The 14,140-nt window shown below is 37.4% G+C and overlaps 1 protein-coding gene across 11 annotated transcripts; it reads right to left on the bottom strand.

The window, feature by feature from the left end:
* Positions 1-52: 52 nt before the first annotated feature.
* Positions 53-13,859, bottom strand: B52 (serine and arginine rich splicing factor B52). 11 transcript variants are annotated; one of them, XM_033486990.2, is made up of 12 exons: positions 13,700-13,859; positions 11,193-11,319; positions 10,406-10,476; positions 8,713-8,793; positions 7,827-7,850; positions 7,620-7,676; positions 7,291-7,360; positions 2,420-2,493; positions 2,151-2,339; positions 1,541-1,666; positions 992-1,114; positions 53-909 (listed from the first exon to the last, which is right to left on the bottom strand). In XM_033486990.2, the coding sequence occupies exons 2-12, from the start codon at positions 11,316-11,318 to the stop codon at positions 768-770; spliced, it is 1,083 nt and encodes a 360-aa protein (XP_033342881.1). In that variant the 5' UTR covers position 11,319; positions 13,700-13,859; the 3' UTR covers positions 53-767. The 11 variants fall into 11 exon arrangements, with proteins under 11 accessions (XP_033342881.1, XP_033342879.1, XP_033342877.1 ...); XM_033486988.2 differs by lacking the exon at positions 8,713-8,793 and adding an exon at positions 8,588-8,683; XM_033486986.2 differs by lacking the exon at positions 8,713-8,793 and adding an exon at positions 8,588-8,683 and having other exon boundaries at positions 992-1,054.
* Positions 13,860-14,140: the final 281 nt, after the last annotated feature.

The raw sequence follows: 14,140 nt of genomic DNA, 5'->3' as shown, positions 1-14,140 counted from the left end.
CACGTATTTGTACGGATCGACGCAGTTAGGGACTACAAAAATATATAAGACATAAGCTTGGCATGAATTTTTATTGATAATAAGATACCTCTTACCGCTAAATTTATTACACATCACGTATCTCCTCATTGTATGTGATTGTTAGGAATATATACAAAAAGCCATTATAGGGAATTCCTCGATATACGGCGATACCTCGAAAACGTGTGTCGAGTCCGTTTAAGGTACGTATGAAGACATCTTACTTTTCTAAATGCGAGATGTGTATTCGTTTCGAATGAGAATGTGTACAATTAAAATTAGATGAGAAACAATCTGGTGAAGTTGATTTCAATTCAGTGAACGATGGAAATCAATTATTTTTAAGCCAATCGTTGCATTATACAGTTAATGTTTTGTTCCTTTTTTTAAATTATGTTCCAATACATTTGCTTTTACCTCACACGCTTGGTCGTACTTTTTCATACTACGAAATTTTATTTATCATCATTTGAGTCTCATGTATAATTTCTACATGACAGACACAGAGGGCCTATGTCAGGAGTACCTCGTCCGATTGCGGGTAAACTTGTTAAAAGAAGAATAGATGTCGTAAAACAAGGCTTGAAATTGGCTTCTTGAATGTATTTGTAGTGTAGAAAAAATAAAAGGAAACTAAAGAGATGAAACTCTGTAACAAGTTCCACTCGCGTAAATTCTTTCACTCTCCTCCACTCCGTTCCGCTCTGCTAAGTCCTTTCGTTTTTTTATTCGTTCGATCGTTTCCTTTAATCAGCTTTCTGCTTGTTACTTTCAGGCGATTTGTCTCCGTTCATCGGCGAACGTGAGCGGCTGCGGCTTTTGCTATGTTTGCTGCCGGATCGGGATCTTGATCTGTCGCCCCTGGATCGTTCGCGACTAGACCTGTCTCTGTAAAAGGAGAATTTCGATTTATAACCGACTGACACTACCGATTTGCTTGTCTTGCGCTAATTATATCGATTGAACTCACTTCGAGGGAGACTTGGCTTTGGATTTGGACTGCGACCTGGACTTTGACCTCTCGGCCTTGGACCTAGAACGAGATCTGGATTTGGACTTTGACTTAGATTTCGACTTTGAGCGGTCTCTTGATCTGTAAAATTATAGTTCAAATGAAGGAGACAGAAAAATATACGATGTAAGCATACAATGAAAATTCGTTACAACTTTTCTCTCAAGTCGTGAAATGCGGTGACGACGATATTTGAACAAAAAAATAAAAAAATAAAAAAAATAAGAAAGAATTACGGTAACGATAAATAAACGTTCTTATAGAATAGAAACGAAAATAACATGAGAGAGCAGAGAGACAATTTTCGAAAACGAGCCCAAACACAAGGCCAACGGTACAACATGGGGCGTGAGAACATGTGTATCAAGTGAATACGGTTGAATCGTTGATAAATTGCGCAAGAAACAAAGCAAATAAATAAAATGCCAAAAACAATACATTCATAATGAAATAAATAAATTGATCATGAACTGAATTCTGAATAGTATAACGGAACAGGATACTCACTTGGATTTGGAACGGGAGCGGCTACGCTCGGGGGATTTGGATTTGGACTTTGATTTGGATTTCGAATGTGCCCTGGATTTGGAACGACTGCTGCGGCGGCTACGGCTACGAGAGCTGCGGCGACTCCTAATACAAACAGAAATATTTCTTTAATGAAATTATCAATCGATTGCAATGACGATTATAAACAGACTCCGGAAACGGAAATTTTGTTCTAAAACCATTTTTTGACACTGCATTAGGAACTTCAAAATATTCTAAAAGAATGTTCGATCGCTTGTTTTTGTTAAACAATCCCTAAAATCCGCAGTCCAATTATAAACGAGAGAAAGCTTGGTTTATTGAATCAAATGCTTTTTGCCAAACATAATGAATAGTAAATGCGGCATCTAATTTTTTATGCTGTGCATGAGAAATAAATCTCGTTAAGTATATAAATCATTGTATAGAATAAAAAGAAAACAGTAAAATTATAATAATGCAGATTATGAGTCTGTGATGTGTTTCAATGGGAAATTAATAAGTATGGTTAATAAGAAAAGTAAAAAGTGATCGGAGACTGCCGTATCTCAGACGGTACCCTGACCGGGATCGAGAACAACGATTATACCTTGAGCGAGAGCGGGATCGGCGGCGGGATCTTGATCGTGATCGTGATCTTGATCTCGAGCTGGAGGATCTTGAGCGACGGCCACGTCTTTTGTCTTCGATTAATCTGATTCTGCGTCCGTTGAGTTCGGTGTCGTCCAATTTGTCGATGGCGTTCTTCAAGTCCGAGTACGTCGCGAATTCTACAACTCTGTAACATTAAAACAGTACGAAGATTAGCGACCGATCGATTATTTTGGAGTAATTTGAAGCGACAAGAAGGAAACTCACCCTTCATTCCTGCGCTGCTTGTGTGCATCTGCATACGTCACTTCTCCAGCCTGTCTCATATAATCCTTCAAATCCTGAGCACCACACAAGAAATCGAATTAATAGATTGCAATGACAACAGAAAGATCACTTACGATTAAACATTATGATATACGAGTGATATTCACGTTATGAGTTAATACTAAATTGTGTTCCTATTACTACTAAGATTAACGCATTGGTTAAAAGGCAATTTATATGTATTTCCTGTGCACTCTTTTTATATCCACTGTACTTCTCCTATGTAATAGATCCTTTCCTACTTGCAGACACGTGTGCTCGAGAGAGACTGACTCTATTTATCCTTACTGAAAAAAAGGGAAAACAATGTCCTGTCCTGTTCCGAATATCTTCAGTGTTGATTATTACATGGAAAACATGTGCTCGAATTTAGTATCTGCGATTGATGCAACCTTTCTTTTTATGCAATTCAATCTCTAAAACAAATTTTTGTAGTTCAGTCAATGGTTACCCTCCGCCCTGCAGAAAAATCTATTGCAGAATTTCCGTAGATTAATGTGTTCGAATGAAAATATTTCTGCAGAGCAGCTCACAATGAAATCACTGCAATAGATGTCGCAAATACGTTGACGATCAACGTAACAAGCGTCGGTGAAAAGAAAAGAAAAAGTTGTCTGAATTAATCTTCTTCTATTCAAGCGTACAAATTAAACAAAGCTTGCGAGGTTCGATCGGAAAATTACACAGTAGATCCGTTCAAAAGATGGGACGACTGCGTAAGGCAGAGAGAAAAGGCAAGTTGCTAATTTCAAATCGACAATGAAGAATAAAGAGTAACATAGTGATTGGTAAATTGACACGTGACGAAAAAAATTTGTCCGTCTGGAAAATCTTGCTTTGCGATGAACGTTGTTATTTCTAGATTGACAGAAAAGTAAATCAATGCAGTATACACCGTTCTAGCCAAGAAAAATTAAGATTCCTCTGCGGAGACCGAACCAATGGTCGATAAACAAAAACTTAATTACAGAATTTTGTAATCGTTGATGTCTTGCTTCTCGTGACAAGCTGAATAAGGCTGGAAGAAGAATGATTTTCTCCTCGCTGTTCTCGCACAGTGTTGAGGAGAGGATCTGATAGGTTCGAGGCTCCTCTTGATGTTGATCTTCATTTCCTCTGAGCACGTCGTGGTTGTACGTCTTCCTAAAAATCTTTAGTATCCATCTCTCTGTCTGTCTGTGTGCGTTTGGCGTGTATCCTTTCGTTCATCGGCGGAACTTGTACTTGTGGGAACCAGGTACGGCTTTATGTTGTGGACTCTGTGTTGCGAGGTGCTTGCGCGCGTCTTGTTATTCTCTATTTTTCTCTGTGTCTGTCTCTCTTTTTCTTTCTCTCTTCGTGTCGTTTCATCTTGATGTCTCTTCGAGGTCTCAATCCATGACACCAATTTATCGTTCTCGATATCGGAGATTGTATATCCAGAACATGAGAAATGTTGCTTCGACAGCAGCTTGATCGATCCAACTGGAAAACTCGTTAGGGGGTTACCTTGGTATACTCTCACTGGACACCAGAAAAGAATAGAAACAGAACATAACACGATGGAATTGTCTTGCATAAAGAAAAGTTGTTCTCATTTTAGCTATTCTTTCTTTTTTCCTGTTCGGCAAACATGCAAACGTGTATACGCTACTAATTAACGCGCGAATTCTCACATGCGCGGAAAAATTCTTGTTGGTCATAGAAAGAAAAACGCGACACTCGGCAACCGAGCACCAATTCGAGAACAGAAATCAGATCAGGAAACTCAAGCGAACGTTGATGCCTAATTTCGAGCACAATTATTATTAACATTATTGTATTACTATACTGTCAAACTGGTTCCCTCTGGTACTGGATTTACTCGTGTGTGCACGATCTCTTCAAGTTCGTCGAATGATCTCAATAAATCTACATAAAAACACCTGACCACTATGGTGCACAGTTATGTAACATATGTATATATAAATATATAATTGAAGGAATATAGAAATACAGAGTGGGTCGCGAGGAACAGAATATCGAAGCATCTCTGTTGGAATCGTAGACAAGAAACTGCTCAAGACAAAAGTTCTACTGTCCGATGGATAATACGAATGAATTTTTCATTGGACTTTTCTTCCAAAATTATTTGAAGGTCATCGAGGTTTTCCCAACTAGCACCATGTACTTTTAACTTCGGCCCATAATAGACTTAATGTATAAATTTTTCTAAATCCATAGTGAAATAAGACATCCGCAAGTTGAAGATACATGGTACTGTTAACGACAAACAACGTTGATCTTCCAACATCCTTGGAAATAACGTCCAACAAAGAATTTGTTTACATGAACGCATGTGCCGCTATCGATCAGCACAGCTTTTGCCTTGAACATTTTCTTTGATCTTCGGTTCAGACGACGGAGATGATTTTATTATCCCGTTTCCCCGTGACTCGCCCTGTATAACAAAGATAAATGAGAACAAGGTTACCACAAATGTGTAAATTTATATATATATATAAAGATCTATATAAATATATATATATATATATAGAGAGAGAGAGAGAATAGATATAATGTATATATCTAAAGAGTACACTCGGTTAAGGTGACGCATTTACCTTGGGCCCAGGCACCACCTTGCTTACGGACAGAGAGAAAGGCCAGACACAACGGCGCTTGGTCGGGTCGAACGGATCTGTGTGGCGTAGTCGCGGATGGTTCGGGTTTCGGCCCGTGTATGCCCTCATGGGTGGCCGCTGCCTGACTTACTAGATGGCTAAGTTGGTGGCGGTACCAGTAGCAGTAACAGTCGGTAGTGTAGTAATAAATGTGATAGTACAGAGTTAGATTGGAAAGGAAAAGGTGTACCATCAGGATTAGAGGAGGAATAGTCGTAGAGGTGTGAGACGATGATCGAACTTGGGGTAGAAGTTGCACTGCTGGGATGATCATGGATCAAGTTTATCTGTTATATGAGATCAGTCGGTGACGGTTGTCTTTGGATAAGGAGCGATGATTTAGGGCAAGGATAAGGAAAGTTGTAAAGAGAGAGCGTGTATACGTTGATGATTAGAGGATACTGGGGTACGGGGGCGAAGGCGAAGAGTCGATGACGATGGTAAACATAGAGTATAATCCATAGACAGGTCATAGTCATTGATGATTCGTAGAAGGCAGACGATTTTCTCTCCAGACCGATCACCGATGAAAGGATCGCAGATACGTAAGAACCTATCGGTGTCACTGGGATTGTCTCACTGGGACTGTTTCGCCACGTATCACTGCGCAAGTAGTAGTAGGCGGTAGGTGGTAGGTGTACCCAGTGTGCCACACGGCTATCTCTCTCACCCGGGACACCTCAGAAACCAACCTGGTGCCACTTGACCTCAAGGCGGGCCCATCGCGTGCATCGTCATCTTTATCATCGCACATCATCAGTCTATTGGCCCTACCGGTCGCCCCTCCTCGGCGAAGAGGACATGGCTCTTCGGAAAGAACATCAATTTTATTGTTTTTCCTCACACTGTTGGCCGAACGTAAATGAAATAATAAAATTGAGAAAAGGAACACACGTCGAGGAATCGAGATATAATCGACCGAGCGAGAATATATGTAATTCCGTATATACTTTTTTTCCGTTCAAAAGAGACAACCAATATGTATATATATATATAATAGAGAGAAAGAGAGAGAGAGTGAGAGAGCATCCGAAAAATACGACATAGACGATTTATGTAGAATTACTTAGACGATTAATGTATATTGATCAAGTAAGACTTGGTCCACCGTTTTTTGTCGCAGAGCGATTTTCCGCCTGCTTTAATTTGTCCTTGGCATGGATATTCGTGTTACGTGTATATATACGTGCACCAATATACATATATATGCGACACATATATATAGATAGATAAATAGATAGATAGACATTTTTATATAATTATATTTATCTATTGTATTCTGATCAAAGATTTCGAAAGATGCAGTGCGTCCTGGTATTTCCCACATATAGTTTTCCCATGCATTCCCGCGGATCAACCAACGTCAATTTTTTTCAATTGTTTGCGTGTGTGTGTGTTGTCTGTCTCTTCATCGTCTCCTTTGATGCTCCGTGTCTCTTCCATTCTCGCACCTCTTCTTCCAAATCAGCTGCGCGCTCTTTCTAATCCGCTCTTTCATCGGCAGTTCTCTTCGAGGGTAAGAGTCACACTTTCGAAAATTCTCATGCCCTGGTGCTTGTTTCGTGCCTTTCATCGTTGTCTCCGTTCGTCCCTGCGTTTTCCTCCGTTTCGTGCACCTTTCTCGTCTCTCGCATTTTCTTTTCTCTACTCTTTCCTCCCCGTCGTTCTCAGATTCTCATCGATTTATTCACGTATACACATACTTTTTGGAGGGTCTTATTCGGGCGGGCGTGCGTTCAAGATAAAAAATTTCGAATATTGCCACAGACTTACTTGATCAAAATGTACATCTTTCTTTTTTTTTGTCATTAGCATTCGGAATAGAAGAGAGAGTTTGGATGAGTGAACGAACTTAAAATGACGAAAGAAAAATCGAATAAAAAACATTACGATACTTAAATGCCGCGTTTGGTAAGTTTGGTTCGACTCGGGAATACAAAAGTGGCGAGAAAATATAAGATCACCAGCGAGAGGAAGCATCGTATATACATGTATTCATATGTACATGTATATATGTGTAATGTATATTTCTTTATCTTCTCGTGTATTCGTAACATTTCGTTTTCTTTCTTTCATTGGAACCTCGAGTAGCAATCAAACTCACGAAAAAAGTTATCGTCAGTCGATAATGGTAAAACGACGAAAAGCAAGGGTACAGATATTGCTTACCTGCCAGCTGACACGGCTGGAAAGATTTTCCACGGTAAGGCGGTACTCGGTGCGTGTGGGTGGTCCGTATCTAAAAAAGGAAAAAACATGATTATCTCACTTGAATGATTCAAATAGAAGCAGGTTTGTCTTGGACCTGACTTTATAATGAAATATATTTTAGCGAAACTCTAATGTAAAAAAATTGCAAGAACGCAAGTAACTTTGATCTCAGAAAAATTCAATAATATATATATATAAAATGGAATAGTAGAAATTAATGATATGTATATAAAGTTGATTAAGTTAAGTTATATGTATCGTTAGAGCGTAACATTGGATGTATGTACCTGGGCAATGATTGCTTGTAGCTAGATGCAGTCCTCGTGTTTCTGTTCACACTATCTCTGCAAAAAGGGATGTCATGTGAACAGAAATAACGGTTCGTTGGTTAAACCTTCAGCAAATAACTACAGATCTGCACTCATTGCTCAGGCACACAATCAATCACCTGTTCCAATCGAATCAAATCTACTCAAAATGCAGCAATAGCGTACCTGTCGTGCCGCATATCGTCTCGGCTGTAACAAACACAATACCACACATCTATTAGTCGCCAATTACATTCGTTCGTCACCTCTCTCAACTACCAGTAAATTTTATTCACAACATAATGTCTGTGGGAGGGTTATTATATAATTCTTTACTTTTCACTAGGCATTATGCTAATCTCGGCACGAAAAAAAAAATAATATGATTAGAGATATATGCATGTATGTATATATATATATATGTATATATACTTCTATTGTCTGCGTTTTTCTCGCAGCCAGCGATGCTCCGGATTCATGTTTCTATCGTTAAAAAAACAAACAGTCGACATACTCGGGAGAGCAGTCAAATCCAAGACAACCAATTCGAGAGAACTAATTAAAGGATAAAAAAAAACATCGGCGTGCGGTGCCTCGACGGATATATTTCCGTTCGTTTGCGAAAAAGGCAAAGCTTTGTATTTCACGCGCTCTCTAATCTAGAGCTAATCATTTATCCAAGGTTACGTTCTTCCCTGTAGGGGCGATATGCAAAATCATTTCACTACTTGTTTCAAACATACGATTCAACTGAAAAACCAGAAAAACGAAAAAAGAAGATTAACGTGAGAGTATTTTGTGATTTAGTTCTTTGTGTGAAGTAGAAGCATGAATTTTTGTTATTATTGATTCCGTAAATATTTTGCATATCTCAAGTTGATTGCCATCAGGGGAGGAGGGGATAATGATCGCTCTGATAAAATAAAAAAAAGGATAGCGTGTCTTACGCAGATCGCCTCGAGTCCCCATAACCACCACGGGAGTCACCATAGCGCCACTGGTCACTACCCCTAGGTGTCCCCCGGGCCCTCTCTACAGTAATTCTGTAACAAGACACATTGGATATGCTTACTTGTCTCTCCAGGAGCGTGAGCGTCCGTAGCCACGGTCGCCTCGCCTCCCTGAAACACCCCGTGCTATCTCCACCGCCACTCTGAAACACACCCAACAAAACCCCGCCTAAGTCCTCGACTAATTCTTACTCTAAAGGTGCTTCCTTCCTTCCTTCCATCCTTTTTTCCTTTTCCATTCCTCTCAGCTTCATCTCGAAATCCGTTATTCTATCATCGATGATCACCATCATCATCAGCATGATCATCTCATCATCTCATCATCACAGTCCAGCAACTGAGGCGCTGTCCCCTCTCTCTATCTCTTTCTCGCTTTCTTTCTTTCACGCTTGTCTTCGCTTATACATCCCCATTTTATAATTTTGCTATAGTTGCTGTCTTCAGTTTTTTTTTTAACGCGCTTAATTCACCACCAATCTAAGAGTGTAGAACCTTCGTTTTATTGCGCACACGTGTTTCCTCATAATTGACTGGAAATCCTCTCTTAATATGACGACTTTAACGAATTAATAACGATCGCCAGAGAATTATGGGAAACGTTGGTGTCTTTCCTTTCTTTTTAAATTTGCATTCAATATATTTTTCCGCTTTTTTTTTTTAAAGAAGCAATATACATTACGTTTAAAATGTTGAGGCATTCTTGTTTTTTTTTTGTAGAAGTATTAATACATTTATATTACGTGTATAGTCATGTTTACGATCGGGGAATTGATGGAAGTAGTTCAAAATGGCGGCAAGTCACATCGGCTATTTAAGTAAGATGCATTTTTATTCCAAAACAAATCCAATCAATAATTTGGAGGACAGACGCCGTTCATTGAATGCGTTATCAAACTTAAAGGCAATAGAAACGAAAAGAAAGTGTTTGTACATATTTGGCAATTCAAAATTATACAGAAGCAACAGCAGATAATATTACTGGTACAAGATAAAATGTTCGAACGGAATTAGAATATTTTTGAATGTTTTTTTTTCTATAGCAAAACGAAATTATAGAGAAAATAAGAATCTTCTGATTGGCAGATATTTTACATTACGTTATACCAGTGACTTTTACTCACACAATTACACTATTTGTAATATTATTACACAAGCAAATATGCAGTGTTTTATGTTCGTTTCATCTGCTTCTTTTGTATTTTGGTAAAATTCTATGACGCCATTAATTACGAATATACAAACATATTTGGGGAACGTTTAGAACGAAAGCACTTCACTTAAAGAGTTAACCAAGAGAATTGAAAAAATTTGTTGTCAATGCTATTGCTTCTCATAAACAATTCTACTTATTCGTGCAACATTAACAACTATAAACAACTTCAAAATTTAGAAAGAGCTTCTCAGAATTTGCCATATAGTCGTAATTTTTATTTCTATCAATCACACGATTGCTAATGTTGCACTTTAAATATTCGGAAATTTATTTAGATGAACTTTAATAATTACATATTGTTTTAAGTATCCTAGAAAAAGGCACAGTTATGAACTACAAATTTAAATGGTACTTCTTCGTCTGGTACCAATAATATTATGAAATGAATTTAAAAGTGGACACTAATGGTCCACAAATTAGATATGTATTGTGAAAAGATACTAATCATGCAAAACATGCTACCTACACCATTCTCCTAACATATGCTTCTTTTTATCTGTATATTTGTGAAACGTACGTATCAATAAAATAGTACGCATTACCTTTCTCCTAACAGCTCCTTCCCATTGAGCTCATAGACGGCATCGTCTGCATCCCTATAGTCATCGAACTCCTGTGAACAGAACAATTTTATTATAAATCAGAGTAGTGAAAGAGACAATTTTCAGCTTTCACATGCAGCAGAATCTTATATTAACCGTATGATGCAAAATTTTTTACTAACAGTTACAGAGCATACCTAACGTAATATGTTATACAACAATGTATGTAGAAAAGTAATTTGACTAACAATTTGAAGAATTTCAACTGTGTACAACGAAAGAGGCTTTTAGTCAGATAAAATTCCATTGCATTAGTTTTATTCTTGATAAACATTGAAAATATATTTGTAAATGATACTGTCTCTTTTTACCATTATAATTGACTTTTTTTTTTTACCTCAGAAGTACTAAGCAATCAAGTGTTGGTTACTTGGAACACAATCTTCTTTTGATTAAGTATAACTTACAAACATTTTGTAGATTAATCGATGAAAATCAGCACACATCTCCATTATGCAGCCACAGTACCAATGTGTTCAGGGCTCAAGGTAGGTCAGATCAACTCTCGAGTTTGAGTTATTTTCAAAATGGAACACTTTACACTCTACACGCTTTGGTCCACAATTAATACTTCGACAAATGTTATTCAGTAACTTGATTTTTTTTTTTTTTGGAAATTCAACATTGAAAACATCAGAATACTCATTGTGAATAACATAGGACCAAATGACCAAATGGAGTGTAGCAAAGTGTTAGGGGTGTATGTAGAATTTTGTACAGTACTTACAACAAAGCCGTAACCATTCTTGATGAGGACATCACGGAATCGACCGTAGCCTCTGAAAAATCTCTCAAGGTCTCTTTCCCTGGTGCCGTATGGAAGCCCACCGACATAGACCCTTGTCCCTACCATACTGTAAAAAAACAATTGAACAACATTAGACTTACCACAAAGGCAAATCCATTCTTCATAGCGACCTCCTTGATTCTACCATATTTCCGGAAGAACTTCTCAAGGTCGCGCTCTCTCACCCGGTATGTTAATCCACCAACGAATACTCGGGTGCTCATTCTTAAAGGAAAATATAAAAACACCATACATAACAGGCTTCCTTAAGAACCTGCCATTTTTAGTCACATGACAACATAAGAACTGTTACGTTAAATTTCCGGTCATTCTGGCTGAGGATTGCAATGCAGCTTGTAAAACTGACATTAGCATTATTATTTTAAGTTATTCTCATATAGACTTCAATCGACAAAACAAACATCAAGGACTCGAGGTTCTGATATTGAAAGAGATGGCTCTTTATATTATAGTTTGTACTATGTATAGTCACAAGTGCAATAAAGAGGTGCCCTTAAGAAAAGAAACTACAAGGCTGTCGCTAAACCAAGTGATACACGTTTCTTTGTCATACAACCTTCATTGATTATTGCATACAACACATTTAAATAGCAGGACCTTAAAAAACAATACAGGAACGATACACAAGCATGAATTTAACTATCTTGCAATGATTTTAATACCAAGGAGAAAGGACTAGTCACATGCTGTTTATTATAACAACAAAAATAAATGGAAAATGTATAAATCAAATTATGCATTTTAGGCTGTTTAGTGTTAATCAATACATACGCACATCAGTGAAAGCATTACAAAATTTTACTTCACAACGAATGTTCTCTAAACAATGTATGTAAAGAACAATAAATCTTAGTTTTACAGTGAAAAATTTGATAAAATTACCGAATGAAAATTTTGTTACACTTTGCTTTCTTTCCGGAGCTTAATAAAAAAAGAACATAATTCAGTGCAAAATATTTTGATTTAATATTAAGCACATCTCATGCACTTGTAACAAAAAGAATGTTGTCTATATACATTTTCAAATAAAAAAAAAATGTGTATCAACATTCGGTGCATTAGTCAGGCATGAATCACTATAGCATATGCTTTTAAGTGTTTACATATTCATGCTTGCTCAGCCAAAAACGTGTACAGTTAAAAGTGAGAATGTTAAACATCATCCGTATTCGGTACACTAAACAAAATTTAACCATACAGAGACCAAATTTCGTTTCGATATTTGAAACTTTCCCGCTCTTTCGTATAACCAATACTATTTCTATCAACTGTGCATTTAAATGTATCTCCCATAGTACCGAATTCGTTTGATGTAACATTCAAATGTGAGAGAAGCAAACTCAAAAACAATTTTGGTAAATGAGATTTCACATGTTGATTTTTTGTCTTAAAATATGTAAACGCAACATCAATCTTAAGGTGTAAAATATTGGCTACCCATTTGTGGTTCCATTTAACCTGTTAGCCCTTGCTCGCATAAACACCATTAAAAAGGAACGAGTTATTTTATACTACACGTTTTCGACAAATAAATATGAATGACGAATTGGTTTTCGTCGGTTAACAGGTTAAAGTCCACGTCAAACAATGTACCGTTAAGAGGATCGATTACTCTAGTCTTATTTGTACACACATTTAAAGGTTAAATACGTATGCTACGATGTTTTCTAACAAACTTGATGCTCATGAATCGTAACCGATGGATATTATTTACATTAAGCGGACGAAAAAGCGCTATCTAAAAAATGTAGTACCATCCACGCGAACGAGAACGCGTACAGTTTTTATTGGGTACTCGTTTCATAAAATGGCGGCCGTCTGATTGCCCGAAGCAATCTTCCGCAGATATGTGAGCTACTCACGGAAAAACGCCAGACAACAAAAACGAAAGATAAGAACGTGATATCAAAGATTAGGTGGACTTGATTCGATTCAGAGAGATATCGACTGTATTTATTCTACAGTAATTTTGCCGCCATTCAAAGAGAGCGCTGGAAAATTAACGGCACACGATGTTGCATAAACAGCAGTGAAGAGTACCGATTTAAAAGATTACGAATCATTTATTAACCGTAAATGGAATTCGGAAGAACGATCACTTGCACCGCATTTCTTATGTTTGGTTAAAAAAGATTTTACGAACAAGCAGCCATGTGACGTAGAATATCGAACGTTATTGCCACGTCATTAAGTTATATACTATAGAACTTTTTGCGACTAATAAGTTTCGTTGGAACGATGGAAAGAATCGAGCAGAAGATCGAATTACTAAATAATTTCGATAATACGTTGCATTAAGAGACCGCTAACAGACGCCGCGAACCGTCGTAGCAATTCCTTATCCGTAAAACGAGATATTCACAAATAATTATCATCCGGCGAATGGACACGGTATTAGAGAATGAGGAGCGTGTTTATAAACTTACCTGAATACACGTGAAACAGCGTTGTCTCGACCACTAAAATCTTATGCTGTTGCACGACACGTTAGTACTGAAATTACTAGAAGAAGTAATGATCGGCGTCTGAAGTAAGATGGCTCGCCGCAGTAACGGAAACAAAACGGGGTTCACACTACTGAAGACAAAGTTGATGCCACGCGCAGTCTCGACGGCAGACGCCCGAAGCAAAATGTTTGCAATAGTTTAACGAGAAATAAAATAATTATGCTGAAATAAATAAAACCAGAAATTACGAAATACATATTATTTTTATCAAACATATTATATATTCAGTAACAATCTATAATCGTTCTATTACTTATCGTTACCGAATGATTATGTTGCGATTAAATTGCACATTAAGGATGTTTCAAGTAGTAAACTTTACGAATGTTTATTCCTTAATTAATTTAAGGGTCTTGTCAT

The sequence above is a fragment of the Megalopta genalis genome, chromosome 2 (genome assembly GCF_051020955.1).
Source record: "Megalopta genalis isolate 19385.01 chromosome 2, iyMegGena1_principal, whole genome shotgun sequence".
NCBI classification, from domain to species: domain Eukaryota; kingdom Metazoa; phylum Arthropoda; class Insecta; order Hymenoptera; family Halictidae; genus Megalopta; species Megalopta genalis.
The sequence above is the reverse complement of the archived record's forward strand: the minus strand, read 5'-3'. Positions and strand labels throughout refer to the sequence as shown.

Bases quoted from the DNA above. Each gene is read 5' to 3' on its own strand.
- B52 (XM_033486988.2), bottom strand. From the start codon at position 11,318: ATGGTAGGGACAAGGGTCTATGTCGGTGGGCTTCCATACGGCACCAGG. The intron at 10,477-11,192 runs GTAAGTACTGTA...TTCTGTTCACAG, and splicing joins AGAATGGTTACGGCTTTGTT to GAGTTCGATGACTATAGGGA. The intron at 1,115-1,540 runs GTGAGTATCCTG...ATAATTTTACAG, and splicing joins CGCTCCCGTTCCAAATCCAA to ATCAAGAGACCGCTCAAAGT.